We start from the raw sequence: 24,632 nt of genomic DNA on the forward strand, positions 1-24,632 counted from the left end.
CCGAGTGCCGAATATTTTTTCTTCCTTAATTGTGTTTAGTTTAACTATCTTATCTTTAAAATGATGTATGTTGATGTTTTCGGTTTTATTCTTAATATAAATGAAGATAGTAGCAGCTTTCTTTAAGTACAAATAGATAGCTCGTTTCTGTCTGCAGTTTGCTAAATTCAAACGCTTATTGCATCGCCGGCATCAAAGACGTGCCGCTGAAGTTCCCCTACAGTACGACCGCAGTAGAGGTGGCTGGGTTTCTTTGCCGGCATCAAGGAAATGCTGCAATCTCAATGACTGTATGCACACACATTTACCATTGCAAATGCACCCACGTTTTAAGTATTCTACATGGCTTTAAAAGGAGGACTGATTTGTATCTATTCACATATATAGATACGTGCTTGAATGTATACATGCGTTTATTGACATATGTTGCTTATATACAGATTTCCTGAACACTTTGAAATCTCTCTCTCTCTCTCTCCTCTCTCTCTCTCTCTTTCTCTCTTTTTCAGAAAGGTAAAAGCACGATAAATACCCGTACAGAATCACAACTGCCAGTTCCAACACAGTTTTGATATAAGTGATATTTTTTGGTAAGTGTATAGCTACAGTGTATAGCTAGATAAACAATGAACGCGCTAATCCGTATGAAAAAAAACAAAAAACAGCGAACATTTTCATCCGGGTATAATATTAATTTATTAAATTGGATTTTCAATTAATTATTCTCCCCATTGAATAAAGGCCTTTTCAACATGGGGATCTTCCAAAATTATTGATGAAATAAAATGTTTTTCTATTAACTAACATTGCAAGTTAGAAATGCTGAGGTGGATTGAAAATATGTTTCTTATAGAACGAAAAAAATATATTGCCAAAGCGTCAAATTAACTGCAAAAATATAATTGATGTATGAATCATCATTAGTTGTTTACATAAAAACGCACCACAAAGAAGAAAATAATTAGTTGGTTGTACTATTAATCTTAAATGTAAATGTTGATATATTTTTTCAGGAACAGGTTTTAAAGTGTAATATTTCACTATTATTATTAGGAATCGAATTCGTTACTGTAAGTATTTCTAACGGTTATTGGATGACCATTGCCATAGTATGAAGTAATGGAGAACACATTGATTTGTACCTTAATCTATGACAAAGTTCAACTCATCATTTATCTCTTGGGGATTATGTATTTAAAACCATTTTTATTTTTTGTTGCATTGCATTGAATCGTGTGAGATTATATGGCATTGCTCATCCGGTAGCGATTATATGCTCATCCGGTAGAAACTGCAAAATTTTAAAGGTAGAAAAATAAGCCGGATCCTTTTTTTCCGAAATTGAATATTAATTCTTATTTTCACTTCAGTTTATGAAGATAATCATGCTTATTTATTTTCATGAGGTTCTCAAAAGGATTAAAAATCAATCATGTCAATTTAAATTTTCAGGTCTTTCATTTTGCGTAAATTATTGATATGGACGTCATTTTATGATATTTTTCTACCACATTTCATATAGAAATATTAGAAACACACATATAGTCATTTCATTTGAAGAAGAACAAAGAAATTTAAATATATCATTTATATAAAATTTCATGTAATTCAGGTCTTCAGTATTTCAGGTCTTCAGAATTTATTGTAAACCAATCCCGAAACAATGAAAAACTCCAAAATTTTCCGAAAAGATTATAGTCTCGTAAAATCGCACCTAACACGACAGTCTATGACCCACTTTACATTTACGAGTAAAACAAAAAATATGTAATATTTCTTAAAGGCATACAACATATTTCTACATGGAAATTTACTTTTATTTTATACATATGAGCATAATATTAATTCTATATATATAAAAAAAAAACTATCCCGCAGAAACGCAGTTACCCTATCTAAATGTATATCAAATATCGGACCACTTTTTGGTGGCCAATGTTTTCTCAGACCTCCGCGTCAATTTGTTCCCGCTCATTTCAATTGTTTTTACAGTAACAGGTGAACTTGACGTAAGCCATCTATTTCCGATCTTGTCAGTTAAGGTAGGTCCCTACTCTGGGTTGCCCTCTTTTCTTGCAGAAATCAAATTTCAAAAATTAATTGAAGTTACAGGTTTACTACGTACTACGTAATCTCCCGCACAGATTAGGATTATTTTTTGCTCGTCATGATCTTTAAATGATTTTGCCCCCCCCCCACACACACACACACACTTTTTAAAAAATGGTGCTACATGCATGTTAAAGAATATATCATTATCTTGTGATCGTAACATTCAATAAGATTAAAAATAAGTGTATGATATAAAATATTGAATGAATTCATTCTCCTCTTTGTACAAAATGTTAAAGCTATATTTATCATGATAAAAATGAATATCGATGAAAAAATCATACAGAAGATTTTGAGAAAGATTTCATTTTTCAAAATAATGGTAGAGGGGCGTACAATAGGGTACAGTGCTGTTCAGTTCCCTGTACATTGCCGTACAGTGAGGTACAGTGCTTCAATAGGATTGTACAGTGCGATACAATGGTAGTCAGTAAAAGGTACAATCAAGTACAGTTAATGTATAGTAAATGTCAGACAATGTCAGTCAATTTTTGGGAATATTATTGGATTTTTAATTCAGTAATCTTACTTCGCTAAGCCTAGCTTCTCTCTCTCTGTTTCTTAAAATTTTAGTGATGATTGTTATTTTTTCAGCTGCAGTGCACTTCGCACATTTAATCGTCCACCGTCACTTCCGGTCGTCACCAGAAGAAAGCAAACCCATTTATTTTTCAACTTTCCTTGGTTTTAAATATTGTTTTGCCACGTTACGATACAAACGCTTTAATGATTGCAGAATATGTATTTTTGTTCTAAAATTGATCCACGTTGGAGTGGAAGACTTTTGTCCAAGCGACCCGAATGCCGACTCTTTTTTCTTTCTTCATTGTGTTTCGATTCAAAATGTTTTCTCTAAAATGATGAATTTTAATAAGTTTTGTTTGAATTTTATCAAAAATCATAGTAACAATGCCCTTTCCTAATCTAAAGATATGTCTGTTAAAATCCTTAAAGAGGCTTACTTGAATTGGAGAAGGTGTTGATAAATGAAAGAAACTGTCCCGATACCCTATTGAATGTGTATTCAAACGGAAGACCTCTTGTTGCTTGCAACAAGCGTCTAGTTATTATTATTTTCCAAATTTTGTGCACGCGATGTCTCGAAAACTATTCAACCGATTTCAACAATTTTTGTACAGATGATTGAACGTGACTTGAATTTTATATGTTTTTGAAATTTTTGACGTCGTCACTTCCTGTTATGGCCGATTTTGCATTTTGTACGACCTATTTTGTGCAGAGGTGATCTCAAAAACGCTTTGAGATATGGCTTTCAGTTTTTCAGTCAGACTTTAAATTTTTAGGATATATAAAGTATAGATTAAAATTATGCCCTATTAAGTTTTTTGCCAGTTGCTCCATTTCTTTGAGCTCAACGAGGCAAGTAATTTTGGTACACATTTTTTTTTTCTCCGCCCCCCCCCTCCCTTTTTGTTTGCATAATATCTCCGAGATGACAGCATAGAATTACCTGAAATTTTCAGGGAAATAAGATTTTGCATATATCTCCCAGCCTTTTTTGTCATTTTAAAACAAAAATCGTTTCCGGTCGTCCGTTTCCTGTCCGCAACAAAAAAAATTTGTTTCCTCGTGAACTCAGAAACGATTAAGACTTGAACAACCAAACTTTGTAGGATGATAGATCAATGTCTGTAAATGTAATTAAACAATTTTGTTTCGTTTGTCGTAGCTTCCGGTCGTCACTGGAAGTAATTAAAAATATGGTGTTTTTTTTCGTTTTTAATTTATTTACATATTAGAATGAATGTATTAGTATTAATCTTTACGTATGTCATTTTTGCAATGCTGAATTAACCAAAAAAAAGTTCTGCTTCCAGTGAGATCTCAATTATATCAGGTAGCTCTTTTGAAACAAATGATCGAGATCTCCGAATGTGCACGTGATCAAGTAACAAAACTAACATGGATAAGAAACATTTGATAAGATATTCCTTTGACTGGTCTCCTTTTCTCAACCTTCACTTCCGGTCCTCACCGGAAGGGTTCAAACAAATAAAGTTGATTGAAAGTTTAACTGTTGTACAACTGTCTAATATTCAAGAAATACTAACGTTAATTTTCATTAAGCATTTCGGTTTGTCTGTTTCTTGTCGATTGTCAAAACAATTGACTCTATGACGACTTGAACAACCAGACTTTCCTCAGCTGTGTTAAGGGCGTCCATACCAAAATAGCGATATTTATCACATAAAATGTTAGCCTTTGAACAATCTTGGTATTCTACTCCAAACATTTGTTAAACAAAGTGATATTTTATCGATTATACACATTCAATAATTTGTTATCGGATGAGCAATTTTTGAGTCTCTTTGGAATACCCTGTCACGTGATACTGCTAAAAATAGATGAACCAGGAATAATACGAACAAATGCAAAGTGCAAGGGCATAACATAAACAAATATAATTATTTCTGTTTCTAACTTCTGAAAAAAACCTTCAAAATTTCGAAAAATGCTGGGAGCTTAAAATATTCAAGTAAGAACAATTATTAAATTCAATGTAAACAGTGTATGAACAGCAATTTACTGGGACAGCACTTTTTGATATAATAGGGATACAATGGTAAGACATGGAAATTTTCAATATAATTGATCAAGTGTATGCCCTTGCACTACTGCATTTTATCTGACCCACTTCACTTTCAGCGTCATTTGCATGAAATTCAAACGCAACACTGACTAAGATCATGATTTAAATTTTCATTCTTAAAATAATTTAACGCTGTGAATTTCACTAGAATAATGTTAAAATGTTGTTTCTGTTCACACCAATCATCATTATAAAATTGTTGAAATTGGAAAAACATAACTTCATCAGTTGCCTTTATTGGGGGGGGGGGGTGTAAGTGTTGAGTGTAAGTGTTGAGTTTGTAATTTACTTTATGTTTCATAATAATTTATGCTACTATGCTGGTGAATAAGTTCTTTTAATGTATAATCAGGTTTATTTGTAATCATAATTGATATTTTAGTACTAATTAAAGAAAGCAAGAAGAAACAATATATCAATATTATCAATTTATTTTGTTAATCAACTTTACAAATACTGTAGAGATTGCTTTTCTGTGACAAACTGTTCAACAAGACTAGTGTTTTCTGATTTTTAGTATTTTTCAGTCATAATGTGTAATTTAGGGTAATTGACAATTCTTCTTGCACACTACATGTTCTTCTCTTCTGTCTTTTTGATATAAGGAGGTAGTACAGTTGATAAGAAAACCAATATCTGAAATGATGAATATATATAAATTTCAAATTTCATTTCAATAGATATCAATGCAAATTATTATAATAGGTTACATTAGTGTCATTATCAATATGATATTAAAAAACAACAAACTATGCATGAAGTTGAAGTTAGTGAGTAAAAGAAATATTTATATACATTTGTAGTACCTACTTTTTATCAACATCCCAAGAAGTGTTTTCAGTTCAGTGGACCACCTACTGCCTAAGTAACCCTGAAAATGAATAATGTGTCATAATTAGCATTAAGTTATTGTGTTAAAAATAACATGAAAATGAAACATTACTCTATTATTGGGCATATTAATGGCGGTTTCAATTTCAGTGATAATACAACAGGCATAATCAAATGTTTATTTTTCAAATGTGTGGAAATTCAGTTTGAACACACTTTAATTTTGTCTTAAATAAAATTAATTAGATCTTCATAAAAGAAGGCTGAATAAAATAACACATTTCGATTTACTTAAACAAATTACAATCTTGTCTATAATCATTCCAGATCCTCACAGTAATCTTTGTAGTGCTAGCACATACAGTGTTTGGCCATGGACTTTTTTTTGTGTACTTTGAACATGGAGGAAATGCGATCTAATATTATCGCAATATGATAATGAGACCAGAAAAAAGCTACAATGAGCCTCAACGCTCTCTATGATCAAAACTAGCGAAACGCAGAACAATTACTTTGCCTGACTGAGTCACCAAACTGATGTTTGAACACACTATTACATGAAAAACAAATGTAAATAAGTAAACAAATCGAAGCCGAGGAATTTCACTTCGTTTCCGTTCCATCCAACAATATTAAAGTCTGTCCCAAGATATTTATGCTGCATATTTGAACGATTTTTAATAAAAATACACATACATGTGACTGAAGTGCAGTTAAAATCGATGAAAGGGAAAATTCCCAAGATAACTTCATTCACACATTATCATTTTTCCCTCGAACGAAAACAGTATCAACGCTATCATCCGGGCGTCTTCATCTCCTTGGCAATGGAAAAACCTCGCAGAGTTTTTATTTTTAGCCGGGTACTGATACCCGACAAGCTAGAGGGGGCGTTTCAAAGGGGAACTCTTGGGATTTTTTCATACTATTGAATGAACATCGTCTCAACCAAGAGGTATTTATAAATATTGAATAATTGAAGAAAATATGAGGCAAAAATATCTTGGGACAGACTATAGGTAATATAAAACAATATCTATGCCGATTTATGTCCACGCTGGTTGTAAACGAGTTAAATTCTGAGATATATCACTGAAATCCACATGTTTATTCTGATCACAGCTGCAAGCGCCGGTGTGACGTAGTCAACCTCGACACGTCATCAGACGACTTAGGAATTTCATGATTTCGCGAGATATAAAGAATAGTTTATGATTTTATTTCAGTACACCTTTCTTTAACCATTCAAACCCAATAATTAATCATATTCATTTTGGTAGATGTTTCATAATTACCGAAATACCCATATCTCGTAAAATCTCATGAATAAGGGGCGGGGCTTATGCAAATTTTTCTAAATCACACGTGATAGAATTCTTAGACCTTCCTTAACATAGCTGAGTCTGAAATCCTAGCCCGATGAATGTATCCGTGTTTACATTATTTTGTTTGATTTGTCGCCACTTCCAGTCGTCACAGGAAGCATTTAAAAAACTATAATTTTTTTCTTATTTTTTTTTTTAAATGGAATGAATATATCAGTATAAAATCTTGTATATGTTAAAGCTATACACGCTATAATTTGCGTCAATTTTGAATAAAGGGGAAAATGTATGTGTTTGATTACTAATAAAAGTTACCTTCATTCTGTAAGTTATAATGCTCAATTCGATCACGTAACAAATATATCAAATATTAAACAATAAAAAATATTTATTTTCCTGCCAGGAAAGTAATGCCTCCTCGTGAATATCAATCTATCACGTGATATCGACAGCTAAATTTAGCCTATATTACCAAAACTGGTGAAGGGTCAACACCTTCATAATTGTGATAGTTTCACAAAGGAAAGGATATTTTCAGTAAAGCATAAATTTGTCCGATATACGAGTACAAACAAAAGAAAAAAATACAAGCCTGTGAGTAGATATGAATACTTCCTTTAAAAAAATGACGTAGACCTATGTTTTTCCCATATGTGCTATTTATAGATCCTATAAGTGTTAATGCAGAAGTAAGAGTATCGTGAATGGCAAGCGTATTTTACTCATTATACATGTATGTTTTTCAAATTAACAACTGTTAAGCATATTAAAAATCAAGTTGGAATTTTTATTAGGCAAACAATAACGACCACCTAGTTCTCCGCGGACATGCGCAATGAGGTCGGTTTGCTCTTCCTTCATCAATATTCATGAAAAGGTATATTTTCCTGGCAGGAAAATAAACAATTAAAAATCGATATCTTTGTAACGAGATGGAATTCACCCTTGTAATTTACAGATTAAGGATAACTTTTATAAATAGACAAACACATGCGTTTTCACTGTCATTCAAAATTGACGCAAATTATAGCGTGTATAGCTTTAACTACACAATGTTAAATAAGCAAACTTATTCTACTTCCGGTAAGATATCTCAAATATCTTATGTGGCTTTCCTTTTAAGAAATTTGATACCCGCGAGATTTTAGTTACTGTAAGTGGTTGAGACACAGAACTTTTCTGAATGATAGACAATTGATTGAAGATATGTTTAATGGGTTAACTGTCACTTCCGGTATTTACCGGAAGGATTAAGAAAAATCATGTTTTTAAGAAATCAAACAGACTTTATTGGGTGTTTCATTTATCCTGATAAACAGTGATGTACACTAAGCAAACGTCCAACAAATATCAGCTTTTATTTTCAACAATTCACTTACGTCCGTCCGTTTCCGGTACCGAGACAAAAAAAAAGTTTCAACAAGATCTCAGATCTCGCAGAAAGTATCAATATTTCATCGTATCATACATGTATAAAACAAATGAGACGGAAGACCTAATCGTTACTCGTAACGAGAATCTAGTTATTATTATTAATTTGTTCTACGAATTGCGTGTACGCAATTTTCTCGAAACCCATTCGGCCGATTTAGACAATTTTTTTTTCACAGATGATTGCCAGTGGTCATTATTCTTTTTGAAATTTTGAAATCGTCACTTCCGGTTCCGATTTACGGCCGATTTTTTAAGTATTTACGACCAATTTTGTGCTGACATAAACTAAAAAACTATCAGAGATATAATTATGAAATTATCAGGATAGGTAGACCATAGTATGAAGTTGTGCATAATGCAGTTTTTACGCCATTGGCGCAATGTTTTGGACCTTGCCTAGGCTTGAAAATTGGATACAAATTTTGAATCAAAATTTTCATACTTTTTATCAGTTCATATTGTGTTAAAACATATATAACAAAACTGGTAAACCATTAAAAGTTTTTTTCCCAACAAAATCAAGAAAAAGGGGCAAGGCCCCTTTTTAGGGACCAAGACACTCGTAAACTCTATCACAAATAACTTAAAAACGATCAAGATTTTGAAATGCTTTAAAGAAGCAGAGTTTTGGTCATAACAATATCTATCAGGGAAAAAATCATTGCCAGGCCCATTTATTACGTAATTAGGGGTTTTTAGGGACCAAAGTACTTAAACTTTGACGCAATATATCTAGAGAAGTAGACATATTTTGTTAAGCATTGTAGAAAAGAAATGTTTGCATCGATGATTCTAATCGATTCTATTAATCAAAACACCAGTGTCTGTTCCATTAAGAATCTAGCGGGCTGACCCCTAAAATATTCAATCATTTGTTTCTAAAAAATTTTAGATAGTAGTAAAAACAAAAATGTTAGTATTTGTAAGACCTTTTCAATGAACTCAAGAAAAAAGGGGGTGGCCCCTTATATTAGGGACCAAGAGACTCGTGGAGTCTCTTACACATACCTTAAAACGATAAAGATTTTGTAATGCATCATAGATGCAAAGTTGTTGATCGTAACAAAATCAGTTTGAAAAATTCCATTGATATTTTAATCTATCGTTTAAAAAATGAATGGGAGACCTACGCGTTACTCGTAACGAGATCGTATCTAGTAATTATTCTTTTTTTCTGAACACTTTTCTTAAAACTCAAATAACTCAAATATGCTTCAACGGATTTTTATGAAATTTTTAGAAATGATACAAAATATTAAGGTCTTTTATCACATACATTTTTGTTGATGACATCACTTCTGTCGACCGTTATAGTCGTTTTTCTTTTTGTAAAAAGTGATTTTGTCCTCTTTTTTTCTAAATAACGATTAAAGATAAAAAATTGAAAATTTCAGGAATTAATTTTTAAATTCCTAGGGCCAATCTGGTAAATCGACGATGGTCCGTAACTTTCGCTTTGCTCAAACAGCATATTTGGAAAATTTTGTTTTAAAAATTTTTACAATTAAAAAATTTACATTTTTTTCCCATCAGAATATGTTTTAAACTTATCACCATTTAATTTGAGCAGGTCGTCCGTCACCTTCAGTCGTCACTGGAAATTATTCCAAAATTTCGATAATTTTAAAGCATATAAGGTTTGTATACATGTTTATAATGAATACAAAACTAAATACCGTTTTAAAATCAGACAATGCATTGCAGAGATATTAAAGTTTAAAAATGAACTTTTCCAGAAATCTTAATTTTGCAGTGTATGTCAAAAAATTAGTTTAAAATAAGTTAATATAGTAAATGTCAGCATTTTAATTCAACTCTATCATTAATTCATAATCCAACGGAAGATCCACTCGTTGCTCGCAACGAGATCATGTCTAGTTTAATTTCTTATTCAAGATATGAATAAACTTTTAGATTATAAAATGTTTATTGACCAAATATGTATTTCTTGAAATATAATATATACACTACAAATTTACCTAACTTACATTTTTTAAAAATATCCACATCATGCATTAGCTTTATGAATTGACGTTAAGTATAACAGTATTTTGCAGTGTACTACCTTCGCGTTCTAACTTAAAATGAAGCTTTAGTCCTTTATTCGCGGCCATTTTCCCTGCTCTCTTAGTATCCATGGTAACAATCATAAATGTCGGGGAATCAACTGAGGTTAAGAAACTTTTACCAACAATATCACCACACCGACTGTTAAAAAAGGAAAGCATAAATCAAATCTAAAACGTATTTTGCATTTAATTTTCCTCTTTTCCAAACATTCGGTACTTAATTAAAATCACACTGTCATCATGGATAAACATACGATCACCATTTGTTGTCATTAAATCAAAAGAAATATAGAGTCAGTAATCTCTTAACAAGAGGCCCATGGGCAACAACGCTCACCTGATGAGCAATAGGTGTGATAAAAACAGCTTAATAGAGTCAAAATGCAAATTATCTGGACGATGTACAATAATACATGTTGATCATGTATAAATGAAATCCATCTTACCCCCTGGATATTCTTATGAGGATGTTTGCAGACAAGTTTCAGCTTTTCTGGCTCATGAGTTTCTGAGAAGAAGATTTTTAAAGAATTACTCTATGTAAAACATTGACCCCCCCCATTGTGGCCCCACCCTAACCAGGGGGCCATGATTTTCACAACTTTGAATCCACACTACCAAAGAATGCTTCCACACAAGTTTCAGTTTTCCTGGCCTAATGGTTCTTGAGAAAAGGATCTTTGGAAATTTCTCAAATTTTTTGATTAATTTCTAATTATAGTCCCTTGAAAATAGGCGTAGCCCCTTATGTTCACAACTTTGAATACCATTTGCCTAAGGATTATTTGTGCCAAGTTTGGTTGAAATTGGTCTAGTTGTTCTTGAGAAAATGTTGAAAATGTGAAAAGTTTACGTACAGACGGGCAGACGGAAGGACGACAGACAAAATGTGATCGGAAAAGCTCACTTGAGCTTTCAGTTCAGGTGAGCTAAAAATTGCACAATAACGTGTAGGATTTTTTACGTTTTTCGTGTTTGTGAATTTTAATAAATCACGCTTATCATTATAACATACAACCGGTCATAGAGTTCGTTTTATTTCAGTTAGGGTCATACCGAATGCCAGGTTGTCCGGGCAGATTGTATTGGATCTCCAGCCAATGGTAGCAGAGCACTCTGTCATAATTGTAGGCCATGTGAAGGTCATCTATCGTCATCTTTATGATGTAACCAGACGGTGCCTTCGAATTAGAATATATATTAGATCTAACTGGTTTGAACTTTCTCAATTCAATAACTCTCCATTTATTTTTATTTTCTTCAAGAATACCCTTTGACAGATATGATTTAATTATTTCGCAAAAAGAAAGAAATCTCAGCCCCCTAAAAAATTGCTTTGACTAAAGAAACCGATAGACCAAAAGAAAAATACAAACCATGAGAAAAGAATATCATAAATCATATACAATATCAAAATAAGGCTTTCAATTCAAAACAAGAAATTTTGAAAGAAAAAAAAAAACCGTTATACAAATTGTTTCCGTCTTATACCGTTTGATACGTTACATGTACGCTTTATAATTAGAATACCTTGACGGCCCATCTACAAATTTTCCCCAGACCGACTGGGTCCGGGTAGTTTGGAGATGAGACGGATATATCCCTGCTTACGCCAAAATTGAACGTATCATCCTCCAGTGTTACATAGCCACCGCAATCTGTGATATTAAAAAGAAATGCATTGAATATTAATTAGTACATTTTTTGTTTATGTTTATTGTGGGCGTAAAGAATCTTTATTAATGCATTTTTTAGAAGATATTTATTTAGCCACATTAACAATAGATCGTGGAAGAGACGACTCAACGTCATTTTGCATCATATAACTAAAAAAAAAATCAAATATTGTCGACAATCTTGTGTAAATTAAAGGACAGAGTGTACTTTAAACCCAACAAATCCTAAAATAAACGAATCGAAATTACACGTAGGAAAAACAAATGAAATTTCTGAACTGCACGTATTTTTACTTTATGTATTTCTTTAGAAGACTGTATTCATTTGTTTTAGAAGAAAAGTCATGTAAACAGTTAATCGACATCGTGATAATACCTATCAAATATAGAGATTCAATATCGTTCAACTAAATGATAATACATGTATACAGTACCGATCAGACCCAGCCTAACACTAGAGTAAACCCAAACTAAACACTGGGTTTACTATTGGGGTTTATTTTGGGTCTACTCTGGGTTTACTTTTTGAAAATTTGGGTCCACTCAGGGTTTACTTTGGATTAACTCGGGGTTTACTTTGGGTTTTCTTTAAAATGGTTTTTTGGTCAACTGTATGCACTGAAGTGTGAAACAGACTAGTATTTTTATCTTACCATCCTACTGCCTGTAATTCCTACCCCTTGTATATTCCGAATACACAGTTAGCGTCTGCTTTCAGGCGTATCCTTCTGATCGGGGTTTACTCTCTGTGTCCACTCTGAGTTTACTTTTGGTTTACCCTTGGTTTACTTTTGGTCCACTCTAGTAAACCCAAAGTAAACCCAGAAAGTAAACCCAGGGTTTTGATGGGGTTTACTTTCTGTTAGGTTGGGTCTGATCGGGACGGTACTTTAATCATACCTAAACAATTACGACGGATATGCTGGGTATGATTGCTAACCACTTATTCCCCTTTCTACAATTTAATATTTTTTTCTGTTAAGATGTTAAAGAGAACGCATGCAGATTTAAATTTCTCACTCTACATGTTTCAAGAAGCATTGGTTTACACTAAACACTACGAGTATGTAACATATAATTTGCAAATCTGAATTCAAGTATGCAATTTTACCTGGATCAGTGACAACCGTCTCACACAGCGCCCCCGTGAAGCCTTTAGGACACTCGCACTCACAATGTGTGTTGGTGTAGCCGGCGTTCTGACATTTTGGAGTGTTTGTACAATGGTCTTTAAAAAAGGTTTTTTTTTTAATTCGAAAACTCCATTATTATAATTAAAATGAGATGACAGGTCAAAATCAGTCATTTCATATTAATATATTATATTTTTTTTTAATACAAAATAGCATCTAACGACAGTTGGGTCAAAAACAAGAGGCCCATGGGCAACATCGCTCACCTGAACAGCAGTTCCTTGTTACATTACATTTCGTTGCATATGCTTTTTCTATTTTCTATTTTAAACATTGAACCCCTTTCTGGGGACCCAGTATTGGTCCGAGGTTTATAGTTAGCTTGAACAACATGAATAGTAACATAGGAATGAAAATGTGTAGCACTGCGGTGGGACAACACGTACACAGAAACTGAACGTAGAAGAGTTCCACTTCAAGAGGAATAACTCTCAGACTGTACAGAACATCAAGAAAGATAACTCTTGGTTCCACTACATTAGCGTTTACACAATTTGAGGATCCTTGCTTAGTAATCTCACAAACTGTAGCATTATAGTTCTCGAGAAAAACTTTTAAAAACATTTTCAATATATCTTTCTATGTTACATTTTGAACCCCTCTTGGGGCCACAGTATTAGTCCAGTGCTAAAGCTTTAATTATTTGGAATATACATGTTTTAAGGTCAAACGACACGTTCCTCAATTGTATATAACTTTTTCCAGGAATTTGTTGATGATTTACTACTATTTTGACAAGCTTTCTTGTAAAAAATTAGGGTACCTTACCAGGCATTTCTCCGAAATACTAGAGTATGCAATTTCCTATATATACACTTGAATTGCTGATATAAAAATAAATACATATACAGCACAGCAAAATTCACTATATAGGAACTCTATCTCGGCCGGAGCGGGGATTTGTACTCCGACCTCTAGAACATATAGTTTTACGCTTCTGGCAGTGAGCGGCCACGGTTCTAACTACAGGGCCATCTAGACACATAACCACATCTAATTAAATTTTAATCATTCTTAAAATTATAATAAAATTAATATTTTTTATAGGAACTATCTATAACGAGGAGATACAAACAAGATTCTCGAGGAACGTGTTATCTGACCTTAAGGATGCTTGCATAGTAATCTCACAAGCTGAAGCATTATAGTTCCCTAGAAAAAGATGTTTCAACATTTTCCCTCATTATTTCTATGCTAAACTTTGAACACCTCTTAGGGCCCCAGGATTAGATTGAGGTCACGGCTTTTATAATTTCGAATCTACATATTTGAGGATGCTTACGTAGTTATCTGACAAATTGATGCATTGTAGTTCTCGAGAAGAAGATTTTAAAACATTTTCCATATATACTTCTACATTTAACTTTAAACCCATCTTGCGTCCCCAGTATTAGTCCAGCCTGAGGGGTCACTATTTTAAAACTGTCGAACCTTCATTATCCAAGGTTGTATGCATGATAGTAATCTCACAATCTTAAGCATTGTAGTTCTCGAGAAGAATATTTTTTAACATGTTACCTTTATATTTCTATAATAAACTTTTACCCCCCTCTTGGGGCCCAAGTATTGGTCCGGGGTCACGATTTTACCAATTACGAATCTACATAAGCCAAGTATGCATGCAAAAAAATCCACAAACTATAACATTGTAGTTCTTGAGAAGAAAATTTTGAAACGTTTCCTTTATGTTGTTTAACATGTTTATATTTTGAACCCCTCTTGGTGCCCCATCAATTGTCCGGGAGTTACGATTTTTACAAATTAGAATCGACATTATTTAAGGATGTACATGTATGAATAGTAATATCCCAAACAGTCGCATTATAGTTCTTAAGAAGAAGATTTTAAAACATGTTCATATATATGTTAAAATCTAAACCCCTCCTGGGGCCTAACGTTTTGTTCGGGGGTCACGATTTTTACAATTTAGAATCTTCACGATATATACAACCTTTTGTGTAAATATTTGCATTTTTGATGCAGCGGTTCTTGAGAAAAAAAAATTAAAACATTTTTCATATGTAGTTCTATGTTAAACTTTGAACCCCGCCTGGGGCTGCAGTTTTGGTCTGGAGGTCACGACTTCTACAATTTAGAATCTTCTTTATACATTTCAAAGGCAGGAACGCCCACAAAGGCCTCAAGCTGACATTCTCTTTAAAATGGGAATCATTAATTTAAATTTCTGTACCAATAGTCGTATATCAAATAATATCAGACTTAAAATATTTTGTGTAACTATATTCGTACATATTAAAGTATTTATTGACAAGCAGACAACATACAAATTAATACACATAAAACATGGGTTCATCCGTCCTTGACCAGAGATCCCGCGAGATAGCGATCCGTGCTTGCGCTGTCTGAGTTAGGTCGTACGTACAATAAGTCCATTAATACCACAATATGCAACTATATTTTTATATGCAATTTTAACATCACCATGTGATAGTATACTCAGTATATTTCCTTATAGAATACGTAGTGATGCATTTGTAATACAATGAATCATAACTCATCATTTTTACAAAAATCGAAAAAATGTCAAAGTTCAAAAATAAATTATCTTCTTTCTGCTTTAAACACTCTTTGAGCAAGTTTTACGAGTTCATCATTTGTATACGAGGGAAACACATTAACAGTGTTTCCCTAAGGCTGTTTAAAATTAATTCTACGTTTAACATCACATGAAAAATTAAAACCTACAAGTGAGGGAGGAAAAAATAAACAAACAAATGTGTATTTATTGAAAGCCGTCCATTCAGTTACCAATACATCAACACATTATATAATACATATGGTCGGATTCGGTCCATGTAAGTTCTTGCATTTTCCAAGCAAATACTTTGTGTAATTTGGGTTTATGTCCTTTCTGTGAGTACATCATGTAGTACTGGGCGAAAAGTGGAGTGACTTGCAAGCACATCAAGTGGTACATTCAATGGATTTTCATCACCACAAACGTAGCAAACCAAAGGAAAACTTTAAATTTTCTTTTTATTGAACAAGTTGCATATGAAACACATATGACTCACACATCAAAATAATGACATTATTTCATACATTTTCATAATGACACATTTTAAAACTTAACATACCAGAGCTATGTTGTAGGATTCACTGTACATACTTCTAAGAACTCAAAACAAGGTCCTTAACATAAGTGTATTCCAGTTCTTCTTTCCCATTATTATTCTTTATTAATATAAAAAAATGTTTTTAAAAATGTAGATACATTTCAAATGTAAATGATTTGGAGTCATTATCATGTGAGAACTAAAATAAGTAAAATATGCTGACTTAATGCATTACATTGGGACTCTTTGCATTACACTTCAAGATATTACATCCATAACTATCATATTTATCATCAAATAGTGTTTGTTTGAACACTAAAATCTCAGTATAATTTTAAAGGGTTCATTCACCCTTGAAATTGAACAAAAAATAAATAGTAAGAAATTCATCAGATCGTGACGTTAAAAAAGAAGTAAATGGGGAAAGGTATAATTTTTAAGTCTTTTGAATATACATATATTCAGTACAGTGTTGGTAAAAAGCTGCTTAAGTTTCTTCAAGCTGTAAAAATGCAAAAATTGTAACTTCATCGTTAACATTTTGATTTTTTTTATTAAGATGGGTAGTAATTTCAGTTGTTAATGGACTACTTTAAAAAATGTATACAACAAACTTAGTTTTTGGACAAAAGTTGGCTCAGCATGGTTCAGGCTCTGTAACTTGACAACCGACATCATTCAATCTTGAAATAAGATTTTTACTGCCAACTTTGATCATGTGTTGATCCATTTTTGTTCATTTTTAATTTTTTTTCTTTGACAGTGGCGTAGACTCTCATTTTCTTCGTATTATGAATAATGAATACCTCGATGCTGTTTCTGAGCATGTTTTTCTCTCATCCAGGTTGTAAAAATCAGTAGCTAAATGAAAACCCAAACCGGAACGACTTTTACAAATCCGGATTTGCTTGTTTTTTCAAAACGACATTTTCGCCGAAACCTACGCGTTCGGGTTATGTTAAACGTAGAATTAATATAAAACATACTTTTTTAAAAAATTTAATTCCCGTGTGAAAGAAGATTATCTATGGTATGGTTGTTTATAAATAAATCCACACCACATGCGTTGATCTGCCGTATCTATAATCCTCACCCAAACTAGCTGCAATATTGCAACAAAATCACAAGATAAATTTATCGCTTACATTTATTTTGGAGACCGTGCCCGATAACAAATCAATTTACATATTAATTTTTATTCTTATCGGACACAGTATCTAAATTAAATGTAAGCGATAAACCAAAATAATATTTAGTGAATTTTTACACCTTATTGTATTCATCCGTCATTTCTTGATTAAACAACCTTATATACTTATGCAGTGAGTTGTCAATAATAAGGGATACACAGTTGGGTTTTTTGGTGCACAATTTAGTTGAATAAAGGGAACAAAAGTCATGAAAACATTTTGACTATGTATTTCTATGTAAAACTTTGAACCACGCTTGGGGCCCCAGTTTTGGTCCGGGGGTCACGATTTTTACAATTTAGAATCTTCAAGGCAAACTTTTGTGTAAAAATTGGCATTTCTGGTGCTGCGGTTCTTGAGTAGAAGATTTTTTAAAACATTTGCATATGTATTTCTATGTTAAATTTTGAACCCCGCCTGGGTCCCCAATTTTGGTCCGGGGGTCACGATTTTTACAATTTAGAATTTTCACTATATTTACAAGCTTTTGTGTAAAAATTGGCATTTCTGGTGCAGTGGTTCTTGAGAAGAAGATTTTTAAATCATTTTCCTATGTGTTTCTATGTTAAACTTTGAACCCCGCCTGGGTCCCTAGTTTTAATCCGAGGGTCACGATTTTTAAAATTTAAAATTTCACTATATATACAAGCTTTTGTGTAAAAATTGGCATTTCTGATGCAGTGGTTCTTGAGAAGAAGATTTTTAAAGACAGGCACCCTATACTCACTGTTTCGCAATTATCTCCCTTGTGAAAAGGGCTGTGCCCTTTATTTTAACAATTTATAATTTTTGTACCAAATTTAGTTAAATTTGGCCCAGTGGATATGAGAAGAGGTCGAAAATGTGAAAAGTTTATAGACGGACGGACGGACGGACAACGGGTGATCAGAAAAGCTTACTTGAACCTTCGGTTCAGGTGAGCTAAAACGAAGTCACGCAAGATTTTATTAACCTGAAAACAAAAATGTTGCCGAAGGCCGAGGGCAACATATCTGTCTGAAGGTTCAACCCATCATTCAATACACATGCATGTTGACATGTTTCTTTCCTTAATCCCATTTAAAATCGCTCTGTCATATCCTTCACCTCAAATGCAATTTAAACCATGTCATGTCGAAAACCTCGCTGGCTATTTTCGTTCTACCAAGACCGGATGGGTATAAATGAATTGGTGCAAATCAGTCATATATCGGTATATCATTCACAATCAATTTCGACTGGCTTGTTCGATATTTTTTTTACTATCTGTTGGTATGAACTAAAAATAAATTTCTATGATGGTAAAACGAAATTGGTATTATTTCGAAGTCTTATATACATATACCTGTGCAACGGTATTGGTCTAGGACATCCTTTAAATCATAGAAAGTCAATAACTGTCTTTTATCTGGGTATGCCAGGAACTCTAGGTTCTCGTCCCTCAATTCCATTGTTCCTCTATCATCAACTCCGAAAAACTGAAAATAGATGAATATATCATCACTAATATATAATAATTTCAATCATAAAAATACATAAAATTAGATTGATAACGGTCGCTTTCCCCCTAAAAGTATCAGTGACACTTACTTTGCCTGACTAATTTAATATACTTTGATGCAACATTTTTGTTTCTGAGAAAAATGTATGTAACCTTTCAAATTAATTCGGATTTATAGAAGCTCATCAACTATGGACTATTTTATGATTGCATTTTTTCTGATCAACTATTACGAGTATTTCACTGAAAAAACGACAAGCAATACAACATTCAAGCTCTTGTCATTCTTATTGAAAAAAAGGTTAATCTCTTTTTTAGCTTTTGATGCAATAAGAATATATCATGCAAGAATAATACATTTAATTTCCTTTTGGTCACAATGCTTAGCCCCAGCTCCTTATATGTTGTCTGTCATGTGAATTTGGTTCATTTCACTTTCATAGTTATCCAGCAATACATATTTAACTAGTTTAAACTGATTCAAAATTGTTCAATATCCCTTCGTTATACATTGAATACCTTAACAAATAACAATCTTTTTTTATTTACTTTTGCAGATGTACATCCTTATAGAATAGTAAAAAAAAGTCCAATTTTGTGTGAACACTTTTATGATTTCACGATAATAAGGGCAGGCACATATTGTTTGACGGTTGCAATGTTGATCATATGACCAACACGGTTCATGTCCTGGTGAATTTTTAAACTTGATGTTTATTTGTAAAATCTATTAATTACACTGTTTAAATGTACCATCTTATTTTTTTTTTACCAATGGTTCATACTGCATAATACTCCCAAGATCATACGGGTTGCGGTCGTAGGTTAACACCCTGTAAAAGTTTTCCTCATGACCGGATATGACGTTCTTCCAGATGATTTTGACATACCGATTCCGATCGTTACGAGATTGTTCGTGAGTCTGACCGAGGATGTGCAGCATCTCATGCACTGCGATGTCAACCTGAATAAGACGAAAAAGACAAATATGTTTTTTTTTTATCAATTTTTTCATTAAAACAACAGTACTAGGATGTCAAAATTTCATTGTAATCAACAATTTAACCTTTTGAAGTTTTTATCAACAAGCTAAGCATCAGTTTAGTATTTATGTTTCACTGCGTCAGCCTATTTTTATCGAAAATTCTAGATTTATTTCACTGCCATATTTTTTGTATCGGAAATCTTTTAATACTGATACCAGCATGCACTTGTCTGAAAAAAAAAATCTTGGTCCTAAAACTCTATTATATTTTTTTCTCATGCGGAACTGCCTTTAGCTTTTGCTAACTAAACAACGTCTTATTTTCAATATAAAAACATATTTGAATTGATGAACATCACATATCTTTCAAAGAATTCATACAAGCAGGCGAAGTCTTGCAAGGTGATAAAAATATGAACATGGTGGCGATAAAATTAGAACCATTTTAATCATAGCTTGAGCTGTGCTTTACAATGTAGTTGTGTCGAACATCAACGTGTCAACATTCATTGCTGCCCCCTAACCATGGCTCTTTACAGTCAACACGATTTGTCTGGGATTTGAGTTATGACTACGTAATCAGTACATATTTCACCCAAAACCAACGTCACATTTAAATTGTTTTGATGATAGTTGCAAGGAATAGATAGGTTAGTCCTATCAAAAGTCCACGTTCATGGTAAAATGGCTCTATACTTAGCTATGTTCTCACCGATCCACATCCGGGTTCTTGTAAAGTGATATTGTGTCCTCTGTCCCCTTTAAATCCAAGTCCAGAACTACTGCAACCGGAACCACTGTAATAACGTAATGAACATGTGAAAATGTAAAATTATATTTAATGTAACAATTTATCTAAGGTCATACGTTGTAGCGTATGCATGATTGTTTAAAAAAAAAATTACCAAATGCAATATCATATCAAATGTATGAAATAAAACATTGCATCAAGTCGAATTTCATAAATTAAATAAAGAAATAAAAGACGTGAACTGTCCAGCGTGCGATTTACGGGTTGTAGACACTGTATTGCATAAAACATTAACATAATCAGTCACAAAGTTCATCTTTATAACGCTGTAAACATATTTTATGTTATTTAATATTTTTGGATAATTATTAACTTCGGATACATCATCAGACCTACCTTTGAATCTTGACATATCCGTCATGCCCTGCTTCCGCCTTAACTTCCGGGGATCTAGGATTCCATCTGATGCATGTAAGGTTGTTAAACAAGTCTACTGCTTCAAGAAAAGATCTTCTGTTTGCGACTTGAAAAAGAACAAAAACATAACAAATGAATATGACTACACTCAGGACAATTTAATATAATTATGATAATTCTCATATCAGTTTAGATTTTTTAACATAACAGTACTTTTATTGTATTTACATTTTTTTTAATTTTTTTTTTTTTTGGTTGACATATTTTTGGTTGAGTTCAAGCACTAAAAACCCCAACCGCAAATAAACAACATCTAGTCGAAAAACTAAACACACATACGCCAATGCACAAGCATATATACGATTGGTCATTCAAAAATATTTACCTAAGTTGTCATCAAGTATATAAGGTACGATTCCTTTTGGCCATCTTACCCAGCCTGGCCCAAAGTTCCTTTTATTCCTTCTCTGAAAAGTTAAACAGTGAGTACTATTAAATTTTGTAATTAGAAAATCTGATATACAGTAAACAAATGAACAAATATGGCATGTCGCATATCTAATTTGCCTGAAACATACATGCAGTCTGAAATTAAAAATTAAAAAAGAAACAGTTATAGAACAGAACGAAAAAAAAATATTTTCTTGTAGCTTCAGAACTGTTAGTTACAGGTAATTTTAGAGTGATTGACGGTACAGGTACAGTTCCGATCGTACAAAAAGCTATTAATGTATAACAAAAACATTCTTTAGATTTCAATCACACAAAGGACAAAAAAATGTTGCCAATATTTATCTCCAAAGCTTGAGCATACCTTTAATTATAAAATTGAAACTGGAAATACAGACATAACAATATACAAACTTGTCCTTCCTTATCCGCCTCGCGGTCTGTTTGTAATGTCCTATCCAAACTCTGTTCTTTCAGTAGCTTGGAATTTTCGGGATGTAGTCCTTTCGGCTAAGAAGATAAGTATGGTTTATCACTTAAATACATGAAAACTATCAACTAGTAAGTGTAGTGAACTTATTCGGAATGGTAAACGCCATTCATGAAATCTAAATTTAGTGTGATTGTCTTATTTCCGTTTACAGAAAATCGTGCAACATAATCTGAAATGTAGACCCGTCAATGTGCAAGTTAAAACTAGATAGCCTATTTTTGCATATTATTGCAATGCATGTACTTATGATACTTATCAATTCCTGTGAACTTAATGTATGTTTACATTTGTAACAGGTTGAAATCAATAAATATGATTACTACATGGTGGTCTAGATCTACATATATTTGAGTTCAACAGTAAGGAAGGATTGTCGATAAGAAACAACAGATCTATCAGAAAAACTTTTTTTTTCAATTGTAATGGAGGTGAGAGAGAGAGAGAGAGAGAGAGAGAGAGAGAGAGAGAGAGAGAGAGAGAGAGAGAGAGAGAAAGAGAGAGAGGATCAACATCTCCTGATGAAAGAGAAAAAAAGGTAAATTTGAAATTCGGGCATATGTGTGATAGCACATGAATATTGTATATGTCAGTTAATATATCGTTCTATTGAAATGGAAATTGTCGTACAACTTGTACTGACATATATATTTTATCAAAACAATAAGTTTCGATAGGTCGGCACATTCTTCTGCTTTTTTCTTGTTTCATTTTATTAACATTAATTCTTAATTAAATAGTCCTGATATATGTTAATACTTTCTAAGCTAATTTGGTATCAAATTTAAACCTCCTTATTTGCATTAACTGTAAATTGTTTCCGTTAAATACTGACAGCAAAATATTTTTTTTAGGAAACTGTTACGAAAGAAAAGCCAAAAAAGAAAAAAAAAAGAATAGAAAGAAAATCAAAAAAATGAGTAAAAAGAAAAAGAAAGGAGAAAAAGAAACCAAACAGACAAACAACATTAAAAAAAATAAATGAAATCAATAAATCCACAAAAGTTCTGTGCAGGGCATCAAGTACAATGGTAAAACTAGTAAAACTATGAACAAAGAATGCGGAAAAATCGGATCACGCTTTGTAAATTTTACTTTATCTATCGTAAGGCATATCTTCTTGGACAAAAAAAACCCCACAAATTTTTATATCTAAAAAGAAATATTCGCAAACCGTCAGACTTTTTTATCGATAGAATAACTTTTTCTTTTGACAAAGTTATGAAACTGACCTTCTTTACAACGCCGTTTATTTCTACACCCATACTCAAGAATAACTGCATATTTTTGTCATCGGGATCGATATCCTGGAAAAAGAAAAACAAACAAAATTATTCCACTTTACCGACACACAGAAAAATAGGATAGGTCTCGAAAGACTTAAAAATTACGACTGACAACGTGTTTATTATCTAGATGAATCACTTTCATTGTGTGGTCGATCGTTAACCTTGCTGTCAATTTCATCTTCATTTCGTCTACCTCCACTTCCGCTTTCCTCAGGTTTGGACTACAAAATATGTCAAATCTTAAAATGATATTATCGACATTCCTTAGAGAAGCTTTCTTGATATTAAAGGAAGTGATCGACACGTTTCATCAATGGCGAACATCCTAAAATGTATTCATAAAATCCAAGAGGACATCATGTTTTAATTAACAGTATTCCTTTCATATACCCTCCGAAAAAATCGCTCAAATTTAACACTTTGAACACATCGTCTTCGTTAAAAACATTCGACACCTCCTCTCCTTAAAAAAATCGAGTTGTATACGAAGTTTACTGCCAAATAAAGCAGTGAAAATATTACGCATACAAAAAAAAAAGAAAACAAAGTTGCCAGTTCAAATATCAACAACATAGTAAAAAGCAAAATGTGTAGGCAAGCTGTGGAATTGCCATATTCCTCAACAGAATCAGGTGTAACCAGCTATAAAAGTCGATCATAAAACTTACCATTGCGTTATAGTATTCTCTTAATTCTTTTCTGATGTCTTCTAGTATGTGTTGTTTTATGGCTAAATTTAAAGAAATATGGAACGCCTCGAGAAATTGCGATTGTATAACTGAAATCTCAGTTCTACAAAACATCAACAAACAACAAATGCATTGGAAATTGAAAATTATAAACAAAAATAGCATTCGGATGTTAAAAAATCTTGAAGTAGATACCGAATAAAGCTTACTCGCTGTGTGTTTTTTAATGAAATAATGTACACAAATTATCTAAAACCAAAGAGGAAAGGACAGGGGACGTTTTAAAACAAGTTCTCCTGGAAAAGGGTGAAAGCAGATAAAACTTACAACAAACATTTTTCGAAAAAAAAAATGTGTTTATTAATCATTTTTTTTATCATTTCCGTTAATCATAGGAAATATTGTGCTCAGCATGCGTAAAATAGTCAAGCCTTTACTATTTACTACATTGCAGTATATTCAATTTCTTTCTTTCAAATTCATTGTTCTCAAATTAATACCAGGAAGCTGATTGAAAGACACATGATATTATTTTATGTTATACTAGTTTTTGACCCGTGCGT

General features: G+C 32.6%; 1 protein-coding gene across 3 annotated transcripts in view; it reads right to left on the reverse strand.

Annotated features, from left to right (window-relative positions):
* The window catches only part of LOC105342568 (uncharacterized), a 38,093-nt gene that overhangs the window by 8,357 nt on the left and 5,104 nt on the right, over positions 1 to 24,632 (reverse strand). For 2 of the 3 annotated variants that reach the window (XM_066067275.1, XM_034465988.2), the window contains exons 2-14: positions 24,049 to 24,110; positions 23,542 to 23,601; positions 23,324 to 23,398; positions 22,016 to 22,111; positions 21,537 to 21,618; positions 21,131 to 21,257; positions 20,696 to 20,780; positions 19,771 to 19,962; positions 18,843 to 18,975; positions 13,170 to 13,286; positions 11,913 to 12,040; positions 11,439 to 11,563; positions 10,379 to 10,521 (exon numbers count right to left, since the gene is read on the reverse strand). In XM_066067275.1, the coding sequence (XP_065923347.1) occupies positions 10,379 to 10,521; positions 11,439 to 11,563; positions 11,913 to 12,040; positions 13,170 to 13,286; positions 18,843 to 18,975; positions 19,771 to 19,962; positions 20,696 to 20,780; positions 21,131 to 21,257; positions 21,537 to 21,618; positions 22,016 to 22,111; positions 23,324 to 23,398; positions 23,542 to 23,601; positions 24,049 to 24,110 (1,425 nt within the window). The remainder of the gene's footprint in view (positions 1 to 10,378; positions 10,522 to 11,438; positions 11,564 to 11,912; positions 12,041 to 13,169; positions 13,287 to 18,842; positions 18,976 to 19,770; positions 19,963 to 20,695; positions 20,781 to 21,130; positions 21,258 to 21,536; positions 21,619 to 22,015; positions 22,112 to 23,323; positions 23,399 to 23,541; positions 23,602 to 24,048; positions 24,111 to 24,632) is intronic. The other variant, XM_066067270.1, reaches the window with a different exon arrangement.

This window comes from Magallana gigas, chromosome 1 (assembly GCF_963853765.1).
Source record: "Magallana gigas chromosome 1, xbMagGiga1.1, whole genome shotgun sequence".
In the NCBI taxonomy this organism is placed as follows: Eukaryota; Metazoa; Mollusca; class Bivalvia; order Ostreida; family Ostreidae; genus Magallana; species Magallana gigas.